Here is a 17131-nt window from a genome sequence, read left to right on the forward strand (position 1 = left end):
CGATTTCTGCATTCTCGCGCGTATTAATTTGATCGCTATTAATTTGATCATGTATGAGTCGTTGTGGTCCGTTCGCTTACACTGCTGTCTGATGTTCGAACAACATCTAATGGTAACGAGCTAATCGGTTCGGAATATCACTAGCTCGTTGGCTAGGTGGTTTGCGCACGTTTCGGCAGCGCGCTTGTGTTTGTACACACATTATGTGCTTACAGTATCGTGCGCGTCACGGCTGTTCGATGCCAAAGAAGACCGACTCTTACAACCAGTTTGCATTGGAGTCTCAAGCAGTACGGATGTATGTCGATGCGCGTTTCGATTTTACAACTCTTCGACAAAACGAAATGATGAAGTTTATTTGCAACAGTGTGTAAAGTGATCGCGTGCTTTTTTCCCAGCTACACTAAAATTGTTTGGTTTTCGTAATCGAAGTGGTAGCAATATTCAAAACAAATATAAAGGTGAATTCTCAATTTTTAAAGAGAAAAAAATTCATTGATGAATGATAAGGTGATAGCGAAAGCTAATTTTCAAGAACACAAAAGCGAAACTACGGTGTTGGTGTTTCAAATGTCATTCAGAGAGAGAAAAAATTGTTTAAAACAACTCAGAAAAGGCAAAAATTGGTATAAGATTTCTTATAATGTCGCAACGACGTAGGCGGTGTTCAGTGTTCATTTCAGCGAAAATAGCGACAGCAAAACGGCGACAGTGTGTGGTGGCTGCCATTTAATATTCAATCGGTCGGTTTTTACCAATTTTGGCTAGCTGCTGTTCGCTTTTGTCTATGCGAGCAAATTGCGAAATATCGACGACGATGCTGTTATTATTGTTTGCACTCCAAAAGGCCCAGGCTGAGAAGTCAAGTATTGAGGTTTCAGTGCAATATGCTTCGAAACAACAAGCACCATCGATAAAACCTGTTATTTGTATATTTGGCCACATTCGAAATAGCAACGAAATCGATTTATCGAAATAAAACCGAAACTCTGTTTTCCGTCTATCTGCATATGCATGTATACATACATATATCGAACGAACGGACGATGTGTTGTCGTTTACTTGCTAAACCATATGATTACAAACCGATCGCTACCAATTTAAAATGCAAAATACGTACGACGATTTTATGATACAACACTAATTCATCTAACCAGTAATCACATGCAGAAAGCTTTATTTATTGCTGTATATTCGTTTTGTGTCGAATCGTGAATGTGAAAAAGACAAGAGAAGAAATGAACAAAAAAATTATTTAAATTTTATCAAAATTTGACTTCTTCGAATTGATGGTGTAACTATGTGCTAAAATAGCTTTCACAAAATGCGGCTTAAAGTTGTGATTATTTTTTTCTCGATTATACAGTTTACGTTTACGTTGAGAAAGCAGGAAGAACTATGAAATGTTATCAGAATGGATCATTTTATTTTCATCGATTTACAACCGCCACTTAAGTGAATTTCAATTTCACATTCTGATTCCAATTCTCTTCAATCCATTCAAATCAACTTGTTTTTTTTTGTTTCTTTTTTCCTCGAAATTCTATTCCATTCGATTCATATGACTGCTTTCTATTTATTTTACGATCAACCAAAAAAAGTATATTTCTTTTCTTGTAGCGATTCATGGGTTGAATGATTTCCGACGCGATTTCTTGTGTTTGTTCAGTTTTGATTCATTTGTTCGATGATTCATTCGTTTTTCTCTTCATTCTGTTTGGTCATTCGATTATGGCGGATGAAATATGGGGCAATCGAAAGAAATAGATGTGACAAGCGTGCATTAGCACAAGAAACTGGCATAAAATTCTGTTCAATCCACGATAAAAGTGGTCTGAATGAGTCAGTAAGCCTACTCAATCAGATGGCCTCGATCCATCCAGCGTCCGAAGGAGAGAGAAACAACAAAAAACAGAATCATTAAAAATTCACTCGACAACTGCATCGAGTACAAAAACAAACAGAAAAAATGGGGAGAGAGACAAAAAACAGAATCGAAATCGTATTTGCAGAAGTGTTTTCTTTGGAGTGAAACCTACATTCACAGCGAGTCTCACCGTTTATGTAACGAATCACACGATTCATTCTTGTAGCGCCTTATAAGTAGATGAGCGAGTGTATGCATTATCCGGTGACTGTGTTCTTTTCCTGTTGTCAGTTTTTAAGCGTCGTTTTTTTGTTTTCGCCACTTCGTTCGCCAATTCGTTGTGTTTGCGAAATTTTCGACTCTTGCCCAACCGGACGATCATTCGAAAACTGTCGTCGGTGTGAAAAAAAAAGTGCGAAAGACCTCTTTCTCTCATCGCAAGAATGCCGAGAATTGGGTCATTGTTGACCCTTCTTCGCCTCTCCATTCATTTTCATACGTTATCGCACACTATTAATTTCATTATGGGCCCCGTCATTTTCTCTGTCAATATTGGCTTATACCCAGAACCATTCTCACATGTCAATATTCATATTTATATTTATTGACGTCGCAACCATTCTCACACAAAGTCAACCGGCCAGAGACGACACAAAAGAAAAACGATGAAGACACAAAACTTTCTTGTTTCCGTTGTTATTTAAAACAAGTTTTTGACACACATTCTACACACAAAGTTCAGTTTCTTTGTTCGGCTGCTTGCGGCGGATAAAAATGATTTATTGAATACATATCGGTTAGAGTGATTTTGTTTTGTTGTTGTTGCTGTGTTCGCGATCGATTGTGATGAATTTTCCACAAATGGTTATTAACCGATTCCACTCTTCAGCCGTTAATCATGGGCTTTGATTCAACGTGCATACACTTTTTAAATGTCAGCCAGAGCGTCGTTATTTTTTTTCGTTCGTTCGTTTTCCTACGGTTTCTTCAGCTATGTTTTATCTCAAAATATCATACAGTCTCAAATGCAATTTATCGCCATCGTGCTACGCCCGGTGAATGTTATGACGGCGACGATACGTTGTTTTTTGTCAGAGATTATGCTGTCGGTTGTGGTATTTGATAGTCATGTTTGCATCGAAATGCAATTAGCTCCGTTTTTTCTTGCTGCAGCTTCCATCTCAAATCTCTATTAATATTTTCAATTTTCCGCAATTCATTTTGCGCTTCTACGGCATGTTTTTCACATAAAAATCAATTTATTGCAGCGCCTGATTTGATTTATATTCCGTTAAATTCGAAACTTTCCCGCTTTTCATTTCTTTTTTTCTTTTTTTATTCAATATTTGACGCATTCTTCCGTTTTATGAGAAAACGCATTCACTGTCAAACAAAAATTTCATTGAGTTTCTTAATTAAAGCCTTAGTTTCATTCAAATGAAGCGAAAAAAAAATTGACGCGTCTCAATTTCATTATCAAAGCGATAATCCATCCAGGAAGTTGTAAAGTGACCGTTCATAGCATTCATAACGAAGAGAAAGTTTATAACATAAGCGTGACGATTTGTCGCCAATAACGCTTTGCCATTTGGACGGAAACGCTTCAATGGACAAATGAACGCAAATTAACTCATTTTCGGTCGAAATTCGCTCGCTTTGTCAACGATGACATTCTTCTTTTTTTGCCTTCATCTTCTTCATAAAGCGTTGAAAATTGCGGAACTTCTCACATTTTTGGACAGTGTTAGCGTGAACAGTAAATTTGTTCGCGTGCTCAAATAACAATGGATTAAAATCAATCAAAAGCGCTGATTCACTGAGCTCCAAGCTTCGAAAATTCATTTTGATTCAAAATAATTTAAAAATTACTTAAACCCAAAACAGTCAACACGTTTGCCGTGGACTGAAGCCTCGAATTTCGAGGTTTCCATGAATGAACACGACATTTTAGGGGACACATGAAAAGAACCAAAGAATTGCATGTGTTAACGTTCACCATCTGTGCACTCACCGACTGTGCGTGCGGTGAAATGAGAATGTCTTGGAAGTGAAGAGAAAAAAGTATACGATATTCAGAACCGAAGCAGACATTGTATTCAGTTTGATGGCTTTTGTCTTGTGCATATAATGACGTTTGTTTCTTTTTTTATCGTTTCAGACTTGAGTGGTTTTGTGCACCTGAACAAACTCAACCGAATGGTTGGTTGAGGTGAAAACCCAAGCGCACACCAAACAAGAAGCAAGAAAGCAACTAAACGAACTACAACACACACCTACATTTTATGCGGATTGCAATTGAAAGAATGGACGGTTGAAAAAAAAATAATTACGAAAAAAGCGGTGAAATAGTCTAACGAATTCGAAAAGTGAATGTGAATTCAAGAAGTTGAAGCTGAATAGTTGAACGTGCACTTATGCCGACTGTGGAATAAAATGTGGAAATTCGGTGGTGTCGATTGTGTGTGATCATTTAAAAACGATCGAAAAAATTATTCAAAAATATCAAACAGTGAATGTGCGGTGTTGCGTCTAATCAAATTCACCGTATGCCTCTCGCACATTGCATTGGCCACAGAGTGTATGTGTATGTGTGTTTTCAATGAGTGAATGCTGCCCTTTTTTTTCCTAATGAACGTTCAATTAAATTACACTTTGCGATTAACTAAATGCGTCTATCGTATTCGATTTTTTTACATAAATTACGATTGATCGCAATCCGGTACAAAACTGCAGGAACTGTAGTAAAACATTTGGCATTATCGCAATTGAATTATAAAACCAAGCAAATAGTGTACATAATAATATGAAAAAAGTGAAATTAGATTATCGACAACACACTGGCAATCATCGAGGGAAACAGCGATCACGTCCGATTGCCGCATTTCTCAAGACAATGTTTAAATTAGAAAATGTTACGATTTTAGTTTTAGTAGTGTTAGCACATCAAATCCATGGAATTTATTCACAAGGTAAGGATCACACATTTTGTACACATTAATTGAAGACCAGCAAATTTGTAGTGCTTAACATACGAAATGTTGTAACGAAAAACAAACCCAAAACAAAACTCTTATTTTGTGGGACTTCATTCGAGCACACAACGAAAAGAGTGTTGTGTGGCTTCTGATGTCGCAACCGTAGCGCATTTGTTGACATATTTTGCAATCAGCCAAGAGTTGCAGCCGCTTGCAAACAATTTTCGGATAACACAATGAACTACTTGTAGATTCTCAACTCACGATTTCGTGAACGAGTCGAAACTTCGTTCCGTTGTCGAGCCTCGTGCACTGCAGAAAATATTAAACCTTGTTCAAAGTCTTCGTTCGATATACGACCGAATGCTAAAATTGCCATTGCACATTCACTTCGTCTCCGATTCTGCAAGTCTCGCTCTGTTTATAAATGTGCACTTCTCGTAAGTCAAGCACATGCGATTAATGTTGTGCCAGTCGCAGCGCGCACATACACAAAAAAACCGATGGGTAAGACCATTTCATTCCAACTTTCATGCCGTCTCGATCGAATCTTTTTTTTTGGCGTGCAGAAATCCTGTTTTTGCACCAATACAACGAAGAGGCACGCATTCAAACCGAACAAATGGAAATTTTACAGCATTTTTTCCTGCTGCTGTATGCGGTTGGCCATTGCATTGATTGTCTGCGTGTGAGTGAATGGTGCAAGTTATTTCGGGTCTCTGGCTCGTTATTTGCACGTTTTTATCGATTACCGGTCATTCGGTGTGAGAGAAGCAACAAAAATTCAGGTTTTCTGTTTGTGTTTGCTTTTTTTGCCTGTGTCCATTTTTACAAATGTTTCAAACAAACATTTTACAACAGCAACTGTTATTTCTCAACGCATACTAGCCCGTTCATGCTACGACTCTAATGAGCCACGCGCTCATACAGCGATGGATAATGGAATAACACTTGTATGGGTCGTGCTGTACGCGGCAAACGAAAAACAAAAGGAAAAGTTGTATGTTTAGTTTGGGTTTTTGAAAAGTGCACGAAAATGCCATAAATTTGCATTTATCACATATTTTGTGTTGTTGCTGGATTCAGCGTCATAGCGCGTTTGCATAAATCCAAATGGTCGTGTCGATTATGGCGATATGACAGCGAACACCGTTTCAATTGGCGATGTGTTGAGCATGTGCAGATTCCATGTTTTGCATTGGCCAACCGGACTTGTGCGTCTATAAATGGGTATAAAACAGATGCGGTCGAGAGGTAGCCGTTTTTATGCGGCGAGAAAGCAAAAGTTATGCTATTGAACTCATTAAAACGCACGCGTTACGATCAAACCAGACGTTTTTTTCCTTCACCTCTTATCGATTACACTTTCGATATTTACTGTTTTGCCCAGTGCATCGAACATCGCACTGAACATTGCTGGAGGAATGAATGTTTTTAGGATCGTGCACAAAACTATATTGCATGCGATATAATCTAGATTTTCTAATTCTCATGCTCCAACTTTAAACTCAAATGAAAATTTCCATTTCGTTTTATTCATTTCGAATATATATATATATGTATCGGTGTATTGTGGCTGCTTATTTCACTTTGGAGAAATATTTTCACAATGAAAATAACGAACGCAGTCGAGTTTCTCGCTTTTTTGCGCAAGTCTTTTTAATTACGTATCGAGCGCACGTACTCAATTTGATATTTCAAAATAAAAACAATCGATTCAACATACGTGCTTGAATTTGGAGCAAAGAAGAAAAAATCAATGCGAATTAAGATAATAACAAGTAGCAGTGAAAGAAATTCCCTTGACGAAAATACACACTTTTTTTCATGCAAAAACCACATTTGATTCGCGTCATTCGCGCCAACTATTCTATTTTTCATCAAAGTAAATATTCAAATTCGATCTATATTTTACATAAAAAGATTGTGTTTCTGCTGTTTTTTTCTCTGTTTGGTCCTATGGAAATGAAGTGCGGCAGCCAGACAGACACACCATGTCAAATACACGCAGGCCTCGATTCACTGGAATATTTCCATATTAATATCCGAACAAACAAATTATTAGAACCTGAAGAATGAGCTCATGGGAAGATTTGTTCGAGCATGTCTTAGTCCGTTGTCTCTCTTTCTCCTTTTCTGTATTTCCAACATGAATTTGTTTCGCGTGTGTTTGGCTTTGTTTCTCACGCGTAATTTAGTTTCGTGGTTCTACTGTTTATTGAGCTCGGGTATTTGATTTTCTTTTCAAATTGGATCGAATTTTCCCATGACAAAAGCCGATACATTCGTACTGCGTTTTTATTCCTATGTTGCTATATATATCTCACTCTTTTTGTGAGCCACAAATTGAAATGATGGCGTTTCACGAAGCTACCCATTTTCAATGGCTCGCGGTAGTGCGATGCATTTCAACTCCGATCCATAATGGCAACTAATAATATTTATTCATATTTTCATTGTTCAGTCGTCGGCGCTTAGCGGTTAACTCACATAATTACAAATCTCCAACTCTTTTATGCACGTCGTCGTCTATTGTCTGTTTGGTTGGCGTTTTTCTTTCGTCGATTCATCGTTGTAACGAATACGCGGCCGCTGCCACTGCTTATATTCGCCATTCGTTATAATTTAACACTTGCGTGATTCGAATGGGCGATTTTTGTGAAATTGAACTTCGACCACTTTAGCTTTTGTGGTTGACCATTTAGACTCACATTTTCTGTACAATTGACGACAGCATTAAGCTTACCTCAAACTAGCATTATGATATACGAACAACAATGTTGATATCATTCATAAGTTTGGAGCTGGTAATTGAAGTGCTCGTGGTTTGATCTAATTTTCACATTCAACTGATTAAAGCCAGTGGTTTGAAACCACAACTTTCCTATTCCGAGTGAATTTAGTTTGGTTTTTACCATTAACAACAAAACCTGATTCTCAATATCACAAATCATATGAATCCAAAGAACAAAACTCAATCGAATCGATCTAAGTTTAATCAACGCTTTGGAAATGATAATTTCCGATCGGGATTCGTCGAGATAGCAAAGTAAAAATGAGAGTGAAGGAAGAAAAAAAAACATGATGAAATGAAAAAAAAACGCAAACACACAGGAAATAAATCGCGTTGCTGCTGTGTTGATCAATTTATTAAGCAGCGAAAACATGGTATAATTCATTTGCCGTTAAGAAGCATAATCACGAGAGTGCATTCAGTTGTAACGAAAGGGAGTGAATGAATCCAAAGCGAGCAACCAAAGAAGAATATAATTTTATCATTGCTGCAATCGTTTGCTAATGTGAATGGCACGAAGGTTATTAGTATCTCCCTCTCTCTCACTTTTTTTTTGTTTTGATAAATCACTTGTAACAATTGTTCGCTTTTGAATATATGCAAAAAGTGAGCAGTTGGATGAAAATTGGCGTAAAGAGAGAAAATCTCTACCTATTCATTTGTTTGAATTGGCTTAAATGCGATTTGTTGTTTGCATTTGCAACGGTTACTGTTGATTTAACCTGTTCATTTCATTTATCTCTTGCACAAAACCTAATCATATTAAAATGGTTTAGCAATCGGTGCGCATTTGTTGTTCGGCTCTTTTGTTCGAATGATGAATTCCATTGCGGCCATTTCCATTCTTGTGCAACTCGAACAGTTTTTTCTTTTGAAATATGAATTCTCTTTCTAGCGTTTTCGAACAAATTATTAGCGAAGGTTGGAATCATAAAAGTGTGATCTTCTGACTGAAGAAGGAAGGCGTGCCAACAAAGTTAGCTTGCTCGCATGTTTAAGGTTGAGCAAAGTTCATCGTACGTGATTATTCTTAGAGCAGAGAAAAAAGAGACACGAGAAAGGCGAGAAAGAATAAATTATGCGTAGAATTAAAAGAGTCAGGCTCAACAATAATAACAGCAGCAGCAACGAAAACAGCAAGAAAAAAAATAAAATAATAAATACTTTTGTAGGATTTTGTGTCATGTGAACAATGTTCTGCGTCGTTCATTCTTCGCAACAGTGTTCATCGAATCAGATGTGCGCGTCCATCGCCCGACAAAACAGAAAACACCAAGCCGACGTAGCCAAACCAACGCCGCCTTTGCATTGTTCGGCCGAGCTCAACATGAAAATTCCGCTTGGACGCGAACAAAAACACACTTGCACCACACCAGCTAATTTTTTCCTGGCACGCTAACGAATGACAGTGACGGCATTTGTTATGTTGATTTTTTTCTCTTCTCTTTTTCTTTCTCTTTCAATTCGGTTTCAACATGAACGATAGTAATGGCATGCATTCTCAAGAATTGCATTTAGATGCTGAAGCTACCGCCGTCACGTTTTCTAAACAAAAACCCCAACCATTTATGTCATGCATTAATTGTGCGCGAATCGGTTTGTGAATAGAATTGTTAACAGTAATCATAGTCTTGCTGAAATGAGCTCAATCTATTATTTATCTCAACGCAGTGGACGGAGGCACTTTTCGCATTCTGAGACGTCCAATCACAAAATTATGACAAAACATGCACTCGTTTCATTCACTTCGTTGTCATTGCATGCGAAGTGGAAACTGAACTGAAACGAAATGGAAACAAAATGCGAGAGTCTTTTTGCAATTTTCACTTTAAGTGAAATGTTTCTTTTTTCTTGCTATAGCAAGCGTTTATACTAGTAAGCGCTATGACAAGTGTAAATAATCTACTCTGTACTGAGTTGACTTGGGATCCAAAGAGTTTTTTATTGAAAATGAAATCAAATGAATTAAGTCATCAATGCTCGAACGAATCTTCGTTCGCATCTCAATCGCCCATTTTGAACGGTTTGTCAACTCGCTTTGACATTTGAGCGTGAGTCAAGGTCAATTTTGGCACACCACAAACGTGATTTCATCTCACACTCTTTTTTCTTTTAATTTGTCTTTCTATGCATGCCATGGATTCGATCGACCGTTGTGGCGCTGTAATTCCACTAATGAATGGCTAAATGATTCTCCTCAACAGTCATACACTAAAAGCCAAACAATAAACTTTATTGACTTGAACGTAACAAACTCGAACAAATTTATCGCATTGTACTTGCGTGGAGTACAATGTTTTGGTATATCATGTGTGTTGAAATAGCGATACCATATTTCATTCGGGCGCATTGGGTATCACTATCATTTTTAGCACCTTCGAAATGAACGCGTGTTGAGGATTTCATTATTGTTTGAAAACTAAACAAAAAAAAAACTTTTTGCATATTCACTAGAATACGAAATTAAATCGCGATAAGCAGGCCAAACAAATACAAGGAAGAGAACACATCGAATTCATAATAAAATATTTATGATTCTCATATTTTCATTGTGCTCATTCGGCTTTCATCATACAAAATGCTCTTGTAAACTGTCCAATTTGCATGTAAAATATAACCTTTTAAAATCAACACTTTAAATCAAAGAACACTTTTTTAGCCTTTTTTGCTACGAAAGTGATGAAATTTGAATTTCCAAATGACGTCACAGAATCCAATCCGTATTGTCTGATTTTATTCAGTTTTTGTTTTGCAGTTTTGATCTTTTTCTTATTTCCTCCATGTAGTGCAATACCTTGTTTGGGCTCAACGTCGCTGCACAACATTATTTTTAATAAGCATGTTTCACATTGCTACATTTAGTTATTAGGAAGTAAATTGGAACCTTACAACTTGTAAATTACAACAAAACCGCAATTGCTGAACAAATTGAAATTGCTTGAAGCTTGCTCCGAAAACTTTATGACGACTTGTACAATTTCTATTATGACATGTATTGTATATAAGAAAAACCCAAATCTTTTCAAATTAAAAAGCATAGCCGAGGGCTTGTACAACTCAATATAAAAAAAACAGATTGATTGAGTTCACACCAATTATTGAAAATCGTCGTCATTTGGTTAGCGATAAACTTGATCGGAACAATGGTGGATTTGGAATGATGATAATTCGTTTCGGTTGAAACAGGAAAGAAATATCGGCATAAAGGAGTCTTTTGTATTCAGTTCATCGTGTATTGACTGAGATGAGCAAAAAGTTCAAAACCTTCACATGAACGTACTTGCTGCGTTTCATATGTGTTTCGGTTTTCTCATGAGACCTTTTCATCTGATTTTGCTTGAATAGCATACAAACAAGCGTTAGCCTTGATTTTCGACTTCAAGAAAATAAATACGATGTTTTCGTGCACGCTACTGCCATAAAACTCACTATCCATGAATACATTCGCAAGCCATAGCATACAGTTGCACAGCGATCAATCGAAAATGAGGTGGTGGTGGTGAATGCCCTGCAGCCAATTGCATTGATGTATTGTAAATCCAAAGAGAAAAAAACTTCCGATTATTTGACACTTGAGCTGAACAAGAAACGATAATACGAAAAAAAGGCACTGAAAAGTTGAAACGACCAAAACCAAATGTGATCGATATGCTACAAAAGTCAAGCTAAAAATGTGGAAATATTCCGTTTTCGTTGGATATGAAAGGTACCGTTGCCATTTGTAAACATTGGTACAGTGATGGATATGTTTGGGCCATTTTTTTTCTTCTACAAAATTGAATAACTGCAAACCGCGTCTTTGTTGATTTAGCTGTGGAAATCGTGATCGTAATCACATTGTCATGGTTTCGAATCGTTGATGTACGTTGCTCGTGCAATGTGATAATCATAAAGTAAACCTGTACGGTCTTAGGCGAGTAATAAATTGTAACGGTTCCCATCGATAATCATAATTACAGCGCATTATCACGTTTTTAAACCAAATTACTATTTATCCGATTGGAGAGAACAAAATAAATATCGCTTGATGCGCGAAAAAAGCGGTGTATTCTCCGCGGTGAAAGAGAAAGAAAAAATGGAACATTCAATAAAAATCGATTACCACTAATTGAATGAATTGCACAATGCTCGAAGCTTCGAGTATTCTACTTCGATATTTTACTTTTACATCGCTGTTTGCGATACAAATCACTAATGATTAATGATTGTGGGTTTAAAAATTCGATCGGATGGACTGTTTCTAATTCTCTCTTTTATTGGTTTGCTCGCATTTCTTCGCCATTTATCATCTACGCCGAAGTAGTGATTCAATAAGCTGTTTCGCACATTGATCAACGCAACTGAGAAAAGTAGTGCATGAGTTTTGTCTGGTACAGGAAACCATTTTGGAAAGAAAACCAACGAAAAATTCACATTTCATGTGCTTCGAATTCGGAGCTAACAATTAAGTTTTGAAGCCAAATGATTCGCGGCTTAGATAAAGCACACGAAACCAAACAATTGACCGCTACCGCAAAAGAGAACAAAAACCCAGAAAAGTATGGCTTTTCTCGAGCGGCAATAAAATATGCTCTCGTGTTTAAACAATTTTGCATGAATAGCGATTTACTCACGTTGGTCAATTCTCTATAAATTATGGCACTTCCTGAAAGTAAAAAAAAATAACATAATGGTGTCACATATTATTCGCCTCTCGTGCGCTTATATCTCATGATATCAATGTGATCAATTCTAGGCGCTCGTTTAAATTATGACCCATTCTGGGAACGGTATTCATTCCTGGCCCATTCGTCATGCTTCAGAAATTCCAAAACTGAAATGGAACCAACGTATCTTTGCGTGAACGAAGCCTTGGACGCATTAAAATCATGAATACGAAATGTTCTACATGGAGATATTTCGCCCAGCATTTGGTATAATAACAATAATAATAAATCAACCGGCGACAAATCGTAAACATGCTAAAACGAATGGCTGTGCAGCTTCCAGCACACTAATTAAAAATTTCACGTCTATTTTAAGCCTAATTATAAATTTATATTTTTTATTGCTGTGTTTTTGACGTCGAAAGTCAGCATCATTGACACAAAGAACGCACAAGTCAATTGTGAATAGTCGGTGCGTGAATAAGAGAAGGAGAGGAAGAGAAAGACTGGCGAAAGCACATTAGTATGCAAATCGAATTTCATAGCGAAAAAAATGAAATTAAACATATTTTAGAAATGACCACGAAAACAATGCGGCAAAAATGAGAAGGCGAATTCTAACTGTGAAAAAAGAATAATCATTTTGAATAAGTTTCCATTTTGTGGTATTGTGAGCGCGTGCTCTTTGGTAGCTTTTCAAGTCAAGTACACAATTAAATGAGTTGTTTTAAGATGATTTCTCCTTTATTTGGTATATATGTACATTCATTTAAGTAGCTCAAAGTGGCTGCGTCGAGTTTTCAAACTGAATAGAAATGGGCCGAGTGCTCTTTGTCTGTTCACGCTCGTGGCCATAAATCATACCGATTATTGAGATTGTTCAGCGATAATATAATGAAAGCATTTGCACAACACTTTTGGTATGTGTGCACGCGCGACCATCCAGTCCAAAGTCTTTGCAAAATATTTAGCTCGTGTTTACATTGGAAATTAGAACAACGCGACCGATATCTTTCAATCTCTTAGCGTAATTAGCCGACAAGAGCATTTCCAAGAGGCGGTCCGCAAATCGATTGGAATTTACAGAAATACGGTAACTATTGTACTCGATACGGATACCGTTTCCAATTGGGATCGTTTCGTTGACCTATATGAATGCAACGCACCATACGTGCACTGCAATAACAATGACATTATTTTTATATTCGCACATTGTTCATGCTCGTCGTACCAATTCCATATTCGTTTTGTTCTTCATTGAGTCAGCAAATTTTATTGAATATGTTACATTATTCTATTTTCATTGTAATAAATGGGATTTTGCATTTTTCATCGGAATTCAACAGGCCAACCATATCATTTGGCTGATTGAATGATGTTTAGAACTCGTTTGGAATGCTTGATTATAGGGGACATTGCTGCAGGTTGAGAATTGCTGCAGGTTGAGAATCGTTACTTTTTTTCACTATACGTGATCATATCGCCATCGGAATAGTTTTGAAAATCTAATTTTGAGGCCTGTTCTTTTTTAAAAATTGTTCCGACAGAACTGGCGTTTGTTTTGATACACTTCCAATACGCCCATGAATTTTTGTGCGAAAACTTGTCATTTTAGTTATTGCCGAATGTCATAAAGTGACTATTTTGCATTGAAAAAAGAGTCGGGCAACCTTTTTTTTGTAGTATTTTCATTTCTCTTTACGATTCAACAAGAATTATGTGCATTTTGTGATGTTGAAAAAAAATTGCGAGTCTCGGTAAAAATATCTATAAAACTGCAGGTTGAGAAAGTGACTTTTTTGCAGGTTGAAAAAAGATATTTTTTACAATATAAAAGATTTTATTGTTTTTCTCGTTTATGAATCATTATTGAAGAGTAAATAAGTCATTTAAGATGACTTTTTTTCGAAAATTCATTTATTTAATCAAATTTATGATTGGACTACCATTCAGGAAATGGACAACGAATCTGATGAATTAGAGTAATTTTTGGGCTCCAAATTGCTTTATAGAGCAATAAAATCATCATAACATTGAAAGTATATCATATTTTTATAGTTTTTTTACATTTTAAATAACAATTTTGAAAATTCTCAACCTGCAGCAAAAAATTTTTTTTCGCCATTTTCAGCACCTTCAGAAATTTGACCATAAATTTTGTTTTTGAAAAGCAATTGCATATGTTTCTTTAGCAAAATTATAGCTCAAGACATTATCTATCCAACGATACCTTAATCTTTTCTAATTGTTCACTCCTGACAAAGTTATGACCAAAACAAATAGTGGTAGCCAACCTGCAGCAATGTCCCCTAATGCTTTGTGTGTAAGTTGATTGCATTTGTGGCCGTTACCAGAAAAGAGTGATCAGTTTTTTTTTCTATTTTGCACATAATTGTGCCTGTTACTATTCTCGCGCCACTTCTATTTTCCAACAACAATCTATTTTCTATTCTCGGTCGTCGAACAACAATTTAATTTCCAGATAACATAATAAATGTCTAACAAAATCACCTTTCTTCGTTGGTGCCATTTATTTATAGCTTCTTCTGGAGTTCTTGTTTGTTGTTGTTTTTGAATTGTTTACAGCCTACATCGTACAAACTGGCTTTCCTGCCTCGTTCGTTAAACGATTTACCAGTTTCAAATGAATTTCGCTCATAACTTGGTGCTAAAGTCGTATACTGTCGATTTGCTTTGGTTTTGAAATGTACCACACGAATTCTCCGCCAGCACATGTTGTAGGCTTTTGCCTCTTTGCCATACTTTTGCATCATTTTTTCTTCGTTTTATTTTTAAATAACATTTGCGCGCAAACACATGTTCATATTCGAATCGACTATCCGATTAAGATCCAATGATACAATGGCGCGACTGGCGAGAGAGGAAAAAACTGACTACCAATGCCAATGGAGGAAGAATTCCATGCTCAATGCAAACAGTACGAAAATCGAAACGCAAAAAAAAATTGAACAAAAGAAAAGACATGTCATAGACAATGTATAATTAGACGCGACATACATTTACCTGTCTCGTGTTATAAACAGCGACTTAAGATTGCATCGCTACAACGTTGTAATGGTTACACGATGTACCCAACACTAATGAACGATTACGTAAAACCACAGAAGGAAAATGTGAGATTAAGGCGATACAAAACCATTTTTAGCAGCCTGACAAGGAACACACACAATAAGAGTACACACGATTCAGTTGAAGCGACAGGTTTTTTTTTTGTTATTGTTTACCTCTCTTTTCAATTTCGATAAAGTAAATAAACACAATTCGAAGATTTTGTCGATTAAACACAATCGGCTGTGAATGAATGCTCATTGATTTCCCATGAGTTGCAAGTATTCAACAAAATAGGAAACAAATACCGAGTCAGAGTGAGTAAAAGCGCCAAAAATAGCAATTACTAAATCGATATCTTACTCAAATAAAACCAATGCGGTTAAGCATATCTGTTTCAATCGTTCAAACAAAGTATTTTCTGCTTACGGGGTCTAGTACAGATTTTTCGCCCTAACACCAAAAACTGAACACGATTCGAACTAATGATGAATGAACACTATAATTATGATGTTTAGAAATTGGCCGTGATTACGTAAAATTTAAGAAAAGGCGCTCGTGAAGCTTTGAAAAACATACATCCAACGATACACAACACAACAGATAATGCACAATTCTCCATTACGCCTGAAATTGATCGTAATAACCATGTCTTTATTTAAAAGTTCGTTTTTCTTTGGCCGACAAAGAGTTTAAAAAAATTATTTATTTCTATTTGTTCAAGTAATTACTTTCGGTTCGACCCCATGCGATTTTTATCGGTGCTCACCATTTTTGGTTCGTCTTTACCAAAATAAATCACTGTGCTCCATACGCGAATGACATGATTTGATGGATGCCAATAAATCTCGTTGGTTCATTGAATTCAAGTGTTTTTGTACTGACGTAGAAGCATTATGGCTGAGTCTTGACCTTCACATTCTCTGCTCATGTTGATCTGCTTAATGAATTTGGACGCATAGAGTTCGACAACAACAGCCATAGATGTCTATTGCAAATGAATAATTACACTTTAAACCGACAAATATTATATTCCGACAGCAGCATCATCATCGCAGCGCCCAGTCATTATGAACATTTTTTTGGTGTCATTGTGCAGCTTACCAATTTGTTTAAACTCAATTTAGAATCTGTCTTTACCGAGATCGATTATTTACAGTTGAGCAGCGTCGTTCCATTTCAATTTTGCACTTTAAATGTGAAATAATTGGCGATTTTCGTTTATTTTGTTCCACATTGATGTTTTATTGATTTTCATCTCAAACTGCAGTTCAATTGCGATTCGCTCGAGTCCATGAGTTGTGTGTAAATTATAGTGTTTGATTGAATAGATATGAGCACAAATACCAAAACAAAAGATCAAAGCAATATTAATTCGCGGTTAATAACGTTATGTGCACGTTAATCGAATTGGTAACTGCATACATTGAATCGAAATCGAATTCATGCAACAAAACACGAAGCAATTACTGTAATTCACGGATCGCGGGCAAAATGCCTATGCTATTGTACTCGACTGTATTTGGAGGCAGAATGTAGGTGAAGGCGGTGAGAAAATTCTATCGCTTAGCATTTGCATAGTTTTACAAGAGAATAATTTATTCAAGTGACATCGGCGTTGGAATTTCAGTGATCGCATCTTTTACGCCGTTTGCAATGGCATGGAGTATCTTAAGTGAACGGATGCTAGAACAACGACGAAAAACGACGCCTTTCTTTTTCTTCATTTTGAAAAATTGAAAAGCTAAGCCCATTCTTCAAATGTTAACAACAGTTTTTT

General features: G+C 36.5%; 1 protein-coding gene across 1 annotated transcript in view; it reads left to right on the forward strand.

Moving 5' to 3' along the window:
- Nucleotides 1-267: 267 nt before the first annotated feature.
- LOC129569958 (sushi, von Willebrand factor type A, EGF and pentraxin domain-containing protein 1) overlaps nt 268-17131 on the forward strand; it is a 34928-nt gene continuing 18064 nt past the window's right edge. Inside the window, exons 1-2 of the mRNA XM_055449245.1 lie at nt 268-461; nt 4026-4836. Coding sequence (XP_055305220.1) covers nt 4671-4836 — 166 coding nt within the window. The 5' untranslated portion in view covers nt 268-461; nt 4026-4670. The remainder of the gene's footprint in view (nt 462-4025; nt 4837-17131) is intronic.

The sequence above is a fragment of the Sitodiplosis mosellana genome, unplaced genomic scaffold (genome assembly GCF_009176505.1).
Source record: "Sitodiplosis mosellana isolate CC-2019 unplaced genomic scaffold, AAFC_SMos_1.0 Smas_scaffold_47, whole genome shotgun sequence".
NCBI lineage: Eukaryota > Metazoa > Arthropoda > Insecta > Diptera > Cecidomyiidae > Sitodiplosis > Sitodiplosis mosellana.